The 10,076-nt window shown below is 50.4% G+C and overlaps 1 protein-coding gene across 4 annotated transcripts in view; it reads left to right on the top strand.

Moving 5' to 3' along the window:
* Positions 1–10,076, top strand: part of EHMT1 (euchromatic histone lysine methyltransferase 1) — a 121,240-nt gene continuing 111,164 nt past the window's right edge. Inside the window, exon 1 of one of the 4 annotated variants that reach the window (XM_054083808.1) lies at positions 1–54. In XM_054083808.1, coding sequence (XP_053939783.1) covers positions 34–54 — 21 coding nt within the window. In that variant the 5' untranslated portion in view covers positions 1–33. Of the gene's footprint in view, positions 55–6,115; positions 6,182–8,932; positions 9,044–10,076 lie in introns of those variants that run through there. The other 3 variants (XM_054083816.1, XM_054083814.1, XM_054083804.1) reach the window with 3 other exon arrangements.

Raw genomic sequence — 10,076 nt, 5'->3', positions numbered from 1 at the left:
GAGGGGGCGGGGCTACGCTCCGGGGCTCCGGCCATGGCCACACTGGATGCCGAGGTGAGCGAGAGCGGCGGCGTCCATCTGCCCGGGCGGGGGGTGGGGGTGGGGGAAGGGAGACGGGGGAGCGCGCAGTGGTACCGCCCAGGACCAGGCGGGTTCTGCCGGGGTCCGAGAGGGGGGCCGTGCCCCCGCCGCCCCGCCGTTCAGCCCGGCCCCTCCGAGAGGGAAGAATGGGGGAGCCGCTGCCATTGTGTGCGGGGGGGACGGGACCCGGGACTCTGTATAAGTTACACCCCTCCGCGGCGAGTCAGTGGTATGGGCCATCCAGGGTCCGGGGTTCCCCCCCAATGGGAGCCGGGCGCGTGCGGCCGAGGGGGCGGGGGCAGCGCCGGGCGCGCCATCCTCGCTCCGGGGCCCGGCGGCGCGCGGGGCCGGGCGCGCTATGAGCCATGCAGGGTCCGGGGCGGGGCCGGCGCGAGACCAGCGGCGCGCGGGGCCCCGGCCGGGGGGGGGGGGCGGGGCGGAGAGCAGCGAGGGGTCTGCGTGGGGAACACTGGGAGTGGGGGGGAACCCGGTGCCCAGAGGGAGCAGCTGGTAGTGAGGGGGAACCCTTTAGCTGAGAGGGAGCCTTGGTGCTGAGGAGGGAAGGCTTTGATTCAGAGGAAACCCTGAGAGGGAGAGCCCTGGTGCTGAGGGGAAACTCTTTGACTGAGAGGGAACCCTGAGAGGGAGCCCTGGTGCTGAGGAGAGAGCCCTGGTACTGAGGGGACCCCTGACTCTGAGTAGGAACCCTTTGAGGGAGAGCCCTGGTGCTGAGGGGAAACCCTTTGACTGAGAGGGAACCCTGAGAGGGAACCCTGAGAGGGAACCCTGAGAGGGAACCCTGAGAGGGAGCCCTGGTGCTGAGGGGGAAACCCTTTGACTGAGAGGGAACCCTTGAGGGGGAGCCCTGGTGCTGAGGGGAAACCCTTTGACTGAGAGGGAAGACTGAGAGGGAGCCCTGAGAGGGAGCCCTGGTGCTGAGGGGAGTCCTGGCTCTGAGAGGGAACCCTTTGAGGGAGAGCCCTGGTGCTGAGGGGAAACCCTTTGACTGAGAGGGAACCCTTTGAGGGGGAGCCCCTGGTGCTCAGAGGGAGACCTGAGCTTTTCCACAGAGAAAATGAGCTTTTCCTCATAAAACTGCTGTTTTCTTCAAAGAAACTGAGCTTTTCCTCAGAAAAAGCTGAGCTTTCTCTCAGAAAACTCTTAATAGTTCCCTCAGAAAACTGAGCTTTTTCTCAGAAAACTGCTGGTTTCCTCAAGAGTCTGTGATTTTTTCTTTAGTAAATGGAATCTTCCCTCATAAAATTGATTTTTCCTCAGAAAACTCTTGATATTTTCTTAAAAATGAGCTTTTCCTCAGAAAACTGAGCTTTTCCTCAAGAATCTCTGATTTTTCTTTCTTCTGAAAATGGAGCTTTTCCTCATAGAATTGAGTACTTCCTCAGAAAACTGATATTTTCCTCGAATGAAATTTTCCTCAGAAAATGGACCTTCTCATAAAGTTGAGTTTTCCCTCAGAAAAATGAGGTTTTCCTCAGTGAACTGAAATTTTCTTTAGAAAATTGAGGTTTTCCTCTGCAAACTCAGTTCTCTCGGGCGCTGAGCAGTTCTGTTCCTGTTCCTGCCCTCCCAGCTCTCCTGCTGTGCTGGGGGCTGAAGTGGGTGCAGGAGCGGGCATTGCATCCAAAATCCCCAAAGAAAATGAAGTTTGGCATGTAATGGCAATTAGCTGTAATTAGCCAAATCTCTACATGTCCCCAAAGAGAACAACACGCAGCTCATACCCATAAAATGATTTGAGTGGCACATGGAGCTGAAATACCGATGGCATTTGTGGTGTTTCTTTACAGAATCACAGAATGGTTTGGGTCAGAAGAGACCTCAAAGCCCATCCAGTTCCACCCCCTGCCATGGGCAGGGACACCTCCCACTGGATCTGGTTGCTCCAAGCCCCATCCAACCTGGCCTTGAACACCTCCAGGGTTGGGGCAGCCACCACTGCTCTGGGCAACCTGGGCCAGGGCCTCCCCACCCTCACAGCAAAACATTTCTTCCTAAAATCTCATCTCAATCTCCCCTCTTTCAGCTGAGCGTGCTCTCAATCCCACTGTGACAAAGATGTTAGATAATGCCAGTCCCAGGACCAACCCCTGCGGAACACCACCAATCTCCACTTGGATGTGGTGCCGTTGACTACAACTCTTAGAGTGTGACCATCCAGCTGGTTCCTTACCAATAAGTGGTCCATCCATCAAATCCATATCTCTGCAATTTATAGACAAAGATGTCTCTAAATATCATGTGGGGGAACATCAAATGCTTTGCACAAGTCCAGGTAGATACTGGTCAGTCTTCCCTTATCCACCAGTGTTGCAGCCCCATTGCGGAAGTCCACAAATTCATCAGGCACAATTTGCCCTTAGTGAAGGGTTGTCACTAAGCACCTCCTTATTTTCCATGTGCCTCAGCAGAGTTTCCAGGAGGATCTGCTCCATGATCTCACTGGGCACAGAGGTGAAACTGGCCTTCCTGGAGTTCGCTGGCTCTTCCTTTTTTCGTTCATAAGAATGGAGTTTATGTTTCCCCTTTTCCATTCAGTGGGGACTTCACCAGACTGCCGGGACTTCTTGAATGTCATGGATAGTGGCTTAGCAACTTCATCTGCCAGTCCTCTCAGGACCCATAGATGCATCTCATCGGGTCCCATGGACTTGTGCCTCTTCAGGTTCCTTAGATGATCTGATCCTCTCCTACAGTGGGCAGTTCTTTGATCTCTCAGTCCCTGCCTTTGCCTTCTGTTACCTGGATGGTGTGGGCTGAGCCCTTGCAATGAAGACTGAGGCAAAACAGTCATTGAGTACTTTGGCTTTCTCCATATCCTGGGCAACCAGGTCTCCCATTTCCTTCCAGAGAGTGCTCACATTCTCCCTAATCTTCCTTTTATCACCAACATACCTAGAGAAGCTTTTCTTTTTGCCCTTGATGACCCTGGCCAGATTTAATTCTATGAGGGCTTTATCTTTCCTAACCTGATCCCTGGCTGCTCGGACAGTGTCTCTGTTTTCCTCTCTGGCTGCCTGTCCTTGCTTCCATTCTCTGTGGGCTTCCTTTTTGTGTTTCATAGAATCATAGAATAGTTTGGGTTGGAAGGGACCTTAAAGATCATTCAGTTCCAACCCCCGTGCTATGGGCAGGGACACATCCCACTGGATCCGGCTGTGCAAGGCCCATCTGTGCTGTCTTGTCCCTTCAACAGATATCAGAGTGGTTGAAGTCCCCCATGAAGACCAGGCCTTAGAACTTGACACTGCATCTGCCTGCCTGTAGAGGCCTCATCCACTTCCTCCTCCTGGTCTCCTGGCCTGTAGCAGACTCCCACTGTAATGTCACCTGTCCCTGCCTTCCCTGTAATCCTGACATATAGGCTCTCAGTCAGCTCCTCATCCATCCCCAGCTGGAGCTCTGTGCACAGAGAGGGCAACACCCTCTCCTCATGTACCCTGCCTGTTATTCCCTAAGAGCCTGTATCCCTCCATTCCAGCTCCTCGCTTGTAGGATCCGTCCCACCAAGTCTCTGTGATGCCAGTGAGGTCACGGCCCTGCAGGCGTGCATGTGTCTAACTCCTGGTGTTCGTTGCCCATTGCTCCATGCATTTGCCGAGGCATTTGGACCCGGATGGAGCTAACTGACCGGCTGGAGTGGCTGGAATCCAGTGGGTGCTCTCCTGACCCATGTTCCTCCTCCAGGCTCTGGGCATCCGTTGCTGGCAACTGGCAGCAAACTGGTAGGAGCAGAAGGGACTGAGGTTCCCCTTCCCTGAAACTTTTCCCCTGGTTTTGTCAGAGTTTATAAACTGTTTTCCTAAGCGTTTGCCTGCAGGTAAAGGCGAGACTGCAGCGCTGGCTGCTGGGGCTCCCCGCACACAGAGAGCGAGACAATAATGCAGGTGCATATTCATGCACGGGCTGAACAAGAGCTGGGGATGAGTGGATGTTCCGTGGCTGTGCCAGGTGCGGTTACCAATGTCCCAGCAGCTGGGTTGCGCTGAGCTCCCTGTTCAGGTGTGACAGGCTGTGCTGCAGCCTTTCCCAGTGTTCTGTCTGAAAGAGGGCTGTGCTGCGGCAGGGCATGGCTGCCCCAGGTGGGATCATGTGGATAGCATGGTCACACAGTGGCAACAGCAATTCTTTGTGAAGTTTGGCAAAGACAGCTTGAATTTATTATTCAGGCAAGATTCTTGTCAACTTTGGTTGAGTTTTGTCCTAATGCTTTCTGTTCCATCACAACTGCTTATCACGCTCTGATCCCGCTGCCCGTCCTTTGTGCTTTGGAAGAGGGTCAGGTGTTAACCTTGCCTTGTGGTAGAGGAATCGGCCCCCAGGTGCTCCGTGACTCCATGGTTCCGTTCTGCCTTTGGCTGCCCTGGGGTGATTGCTTTCAGGAGGACGGCATGGTTGTAGCTGGGGTAGAAGTTAGCTCATAACTCATCAGATCTGAGCGCACAGGTTAGTCTTAACACCATAGATGCACAAACGCATTTCCCAGGAGTCCTGGCTGAGCTTGCTCTGTATGCAGAGCGTTAAGAAACCTTGCTCTTAAAATCAAGCTTAATATCCACAGATGTTGCTGTGGATTATGGAGAGGCAGCAGTGACTCATTTGGAGTTTAATTCCTCCCCTCCCCCATAAGCTCAGTTGACTCTGAGGCCAGATCTACCTCCGCGTGTACCCCTCCGAGGCCAGAGGGAGGAACTTGGTGTAAGTCAGGCTGGAATTTGGAGACTGGAGGACATGCTCTTTGCTTCCCCAGTGCTGGTGGGGGAGACCAAAGACTAACATCCCACAGCTGTGGCATTCTGGAGCAGAAAGGAGGGTTTATTTCCCTTGGGTGGGAGTGGTGCAGAGGTGTACTCCTGGGAGGAGGCATTTGCTCCCAGCAGAGAGCTGGATGGGAGTGGGAGGGTTGGAACAGTGCTGTCAATGTGTCTCCAGGGAGTGGACAAAGTTGTTGGCAGTCACTTAACTCAAGACAAAAGTTTCCAGCGCAGAGGAGCTCCGTGAGGGAGAATCTTTAGCGCTGAGATTTGCAGCTCTTCTGAGCTGTAAACTTAAACGATTGTTCTCTTCTGGCTTCCTCAAATAAGCTCCGTGCTTTGTGAAGTGGTTGAGCTTCCAGGTAAGCAGCTGTGCTGCAGTCGTTTGGTATGCTGACCAGCTCGCTGTAGAGAAGGCTGGTTTTGCTCATAGTTTTCTTCATCAGGTTTCTTATAGCCAGTCCAGTTTGGTGCTTTTACTTATTTTAGTCCTACTGGCAATGCAGTGCTAAGGATTAGAGTTTAAGGAATTGAGTTTTTCTTGCTCAGCCTGTTCTATGATAGTGCAGGTTTGCTGAGTTTGATGCTGCTACTCCAGTTTGCATCAGTTTAGGGAAGAGAATCAGCTGACTTTGTGTTTGTGTTTCCCAAAGTGATCGTTTGGTGTGAGCTTGAAAAGGGAGGTTTGAAGCCAATGTGTTTTTCCTGGGGCTCATGCTAACCTCAGGAAGGCTGTGCCGGAAGCAAGGTGTGCATGTGGCTTTGAATGAAGTGGTTCTCTTCAGAAGTCACACTGCATATTTCATCATTTTTTTTTCTCCTATCTGTTTCGATCTGTAATATCTATTTTCTGGAGGTGCAGCTTTGATCTTTAAAGTGAAGAGACAGTGTGCAAGCCACACAGAGGACAGATTTCCCCACTGCTCAGCACCCTCAGCTGAGGCTGGATCTACGATGAGTTCAGCACTCGGCAGCTCCCCACGTTTTAAAGGCGAGGATTCAACAGGCTGAGCGGTTTTGCAAATCAGGCTCACGGTGCAGAGGCTTTGCCCTGGCTTTGATCCTTGCTCTCATCCCCTCCGCCAGCTGGTGCCAGGAGCTCTGTAGGCAGCCCTCCGCCTGTTCAATGAACTCCCTACCGGATTAAGGGGCAACATTCACTCATGTCAAAGCGCTTCCTATTCACAGGTCCCTGCCTGGAAGGAGGTTGCTGTAATAGGCCGCCGGGAGCAGGAGCGATAATGGGAAAAGCCGGGACCTAATGAGCAGTGCCTTTGAGCAGTGAGTGCGGAGATGATGTCTTCAGTTTTCCACTTTATGTTTTGCAGGTGACGTGAAACCCAGTGCTGCTTTCAGCCCTGCCCTGCCCTGCCCTTCCTCCTCTCTCATTTTCTCCTGCCGGCTGGTGTCACAAGTGAGGAGAGGGCTTTGCTTTCCCAGAGCCTCTGCTTTTAATACAGAGTCTGTTTCAGTTGGCTACATCAGGAAAACCTGGTGTATTTTAAACCCCATCATCATTTCTTGTTTGTGAGCTGTCTGGAAGCCTGCATGTTTTGTCGGCTGCAGGACAGCTGTATCCCTCTGTCTCCTCAGTGCAGTGAGGTCTGTTGATGCTACAGTGACATGAGATTGTAAGGAATCACAAAGTAGATGTGGGAAGTAGTTGTGTTCCCAGTTGTGTTAAATTTCTTCTGAGGTACCAGTGTTAATATGGTTTGCAGCATCTTAGCTGTGTCTATGTATGAAGAAAGAAATGTTTTTTTTCCTCTGTCTGGTATTAAACACCTGGTCAGGAGAGTTTTAAAGTATTTTTTAAGTGTTTTTGCACAGAGGTTACTTTATTAACTTGTTAAAACTGCACACTGCCCTTCCCGTGACAGAATTCTACCCTGTGTCTAATGGATGCTAACATTTACTTTCCTAGCATGAATTCTCGCGTGCTGAGCAAGCTGTAGGCTGGCAAAAGGCTGTTTGGGAACTCATCCTTTTTTGCCCTGTAGGCAAACTTTAAATAATACTAGAATGGGCAAATGTAACTTCTGAAGTTTTAAGAAAGCCTTAAGCTAATGCGGCTGAGCCAACGGGACTGAAGAAAGCATTTGAAGAACGCTTTGTCAGTCAAGGCAGAATCAAAGGCCTGGTTTGTACTTTAAAAGGAGCTCTTATAATCAAATTGTGCTGTCTGGAGAGGACGATTTTTCATTGTTGAAATAGTTACACTAATAGAAGTCCTTGCTGTGGACATAGCTCTATTAGTTTAGAGGTGATTTTAGACTAAAGTAGCTTATTTTTTGCTTTCCAAAGCAAAGGCTTGGTTTACGTTTGAGACACTTTGCCAAGTTAGTTATCTGTCCACAAATGCAAAGAAATTGCTCTTCCCTCTGCCATACCTGTGTCAGCAGAAGTCCTGGTAGAGATGCAATTACCAGCAAAAATCCCAACATCAAGAAGAAAAACAAACAAACACCTCTTTGGTGGAGGGAACTGACTGGAGCTGGGCTGGCAGAGTGAGCAGAGTGGGCGCTCACCTTGCAAAGAGCTGTGTGGAGGCATCAGCATCCCTTACAGCATCCCTTCACGGTTCATCGCCACTGGCAGAGTGTGAGGTACTGGTACCCTGGGGTATTGCTCTTCCAAATGTTCACTAGAGCAGCTGATATGAACTGATTGGGGACTGTTACTGTGGTGTTTGCACTGATCTGAAATGCTCGTCTGGGGCCATGCTCTTTATCAGCTTGCCTGGTGTTTTGTGCTCTGTCTCTTCCTCTCCTGAAGCTGGGGCAATGCCACCTACGTGGCCTCTGCTCCAGAATGGCTGTGGAGGGGGTGGCTGCTGGTGATATTCCTCTTGCTTTTCCCTAGCAAAGTGTTTGAGCCACAGTTTGTGCCTGTGGTTTGGATCACTTGGTCCCAGAAAAAGAGGACATGAAAGGGGGTTTACATATCGTGCAGGACTGTGAGAAGTTCAAGGGATCCGAGTGTGTTAAGAGAAGTTTTGCTGGAGATTTCCCCCTCCTGGACTATTAAAGCCAAAGGTCACCACTGAAAGGCTCACCTAGCTGCCTCAGGTGGATTGGGGAGGAGCCTTGCCAACCTGTTCTCCTCAGCATGCAGGCAGGCACGTCTTGTTGGCAATGGGTGGTGACTGCCTCAAGTGTTGAAGTAAATCCGACAGGAGTGGAAGAGTTGCTGTAGGCCTGCTGGCTCAGCTGCCAAGCTCAGAAATGCATATAAACCCAGAATAAACTGTACTTATAAAAGCTCTTGATGCTGCTATCTCCCCACCTAAACCAGAAGGGCTTTCCTGCTTTTAATTAAAATCTTCTAGCGTAGGCAAAGTATCAAGGACATCCAGCGTATCCTCTTCTTTAGTAGGAAATGTTCTTCCAAGGGGATTCCTGTTTCTGTAATGCTCAGCCTGATCTTTGTTCTTGTGTCTGCCTCCGTGCCAGCTTGTTTTGCCTGAGTTTACATTTATAATAGTTTGGCTCCAGGGAGGAGTCGCTGTTCAAATGGTTGAGGCTTTGAGCACCCTGACGCAGTGGAAGGTGTGCCTGCCCATGGCAGGAGTGTTGGAACTGGATGGGCTTTTTGGTCCCTTCTTACCCAAACCATTCCATGCTGCTGTGAAACTCTCTGCCTGACACAAGCTGCAGGGAGCTGCGGAGCAAGGTGAGCCGAGGCAGGGCAGGGCTGAGCTGTACTAGAGAGATGGAGGTGGGCTATTAAATATGAACTCAATCCTTTTCAATGTCACATCTCCTTCTCAAAGGAGAACTCTCAGAGGCAGTGGTGAGCAGTGTTAGTTTAGAACGCAGAGACAGTGAGTGGGATGGATTGGTAGAGCAGAAAATCCAGGTCCACTTATGTCTGCATACAGCTCATCATCCTGCAGAGACTGCATGCGGGAGAGGGAGGGAATTTGCAGGTAGTACAACTGGGGAGGGAGTAAATATGGAGCAAGATAACCAAGCTGGCGTGAATAAACTCAAAATAAAGCCAGGTGAGTGACTTGTCCCATTTGTTACAGGCAAATGTAAAATTATGCAAATAAGAATGAAAATAATTGAAGTGATTATTGCTTCTTGGGTCAGCAAGGCCAGTACGTGGCCCAGGAGCTGGTCATGAGCTTTCCGTGGCTACAGCATTCAGAGCCAGCAGCAGAGAACTGGGGAACTGAGCAGATTGAGGTGAGTGGAGACAACAGTTGTGCCCAGTGACTGCGCAGCTGGCCCATTGCCTGGGATCTGGGGCAAAGTGAGCTGAGTCCAGGTGGCTTGTGATGCTGCAGAAAAATGTGCCTGCTTGTGCTTGTCTTGGTGCTAAAAAGGAACATAGGCCTTATTCCTTCTGAGAACGGAGGGCAGCCATCAGAATCCAATGCTTGAGCCATCCATAGAGCTGCAAGGAATGAGCGTGGGCACCTTCATGGCGAGAGAATTGCAGTCTGGGTGTCTGAGCTGAAATACACTATGCTCTGGCCTTGGTTAGTTAAAAGGAAAAACCTGTGTATTGTTCAGAGTGCTGCTTCAGATTTTGAATATTTTGTAGAACTCAAGTGTAGATGTGACAAGTGAATTTTTGCATGTTAACTGGCAAAAGGGAGCCCTGGTCTCCCCAGGACTGTTCCCATGACCTGTGGGTGCGTTTGAATACAGCCTTGAGTGCTGTCAAATACATTTTCCCCCTCCTTTTCATTTTTAATTGTGAGCTTCTGGGTTCTTGAGAATCTCAGCTAACTTCTCCCTCTCCAGTTAAACATTTTCAATCCTTGCAGTTGCAGGAGAAGTTTTAATATATAATTTGTCCCAAAGGCTTCAAGCCAGAAGGCAAATTACCTGAATGTTTTATCCAGCTTCAGTGGTAACAGGGGATGTTTCATACTGCAAACCCAGAGAATCTGTAGTCAGGTTCTCTCAAAATTCATAATGTTGTTTCAAGAAGTGGGAAATTAAACACGCACGTGGTAGAAGACTTAGAAAGGATTAATGGGTTTTGAAATTACATGCTTCATCCAACTGGTGATTTGGGAATTGGAAGCGTGCTGCAGCATCAGGAGGTGGTTATGGGAACGTGACACTTGGCTGTGTCTGGTGAATGCAGATGCCCAAAGGCCTTTGACTTCAAAGCCCTGCCTCCAAACCGACCCAGGTTTTGGTGCTGCTGCCGCTCAGCCCGGGGTGAGCAGTGAGGCAGCAAAGCTGTGTATGTTTTTTATTATTT

Source organism: Cuculus canorus, chromosome 19 (assembly GCF_017976375.1).
Source record: "Cuculus canorus isolate bCucCan1 chromosome 19, bCucCan1.pri, whole genome shotgun sequence".
In the NCBI taxonomy this organism is placed as follows: domain Eukaryota; kingdom Metazoa; phylum Chordata; class Aves; order Cuculiformes; family Cuculidae; genus Cuculus; species Cuculus canorus.
Note: the sequence above shows the minus strand (reverse complement) of the source record. Positions and strands in the feature narration are given on the sequence as shown.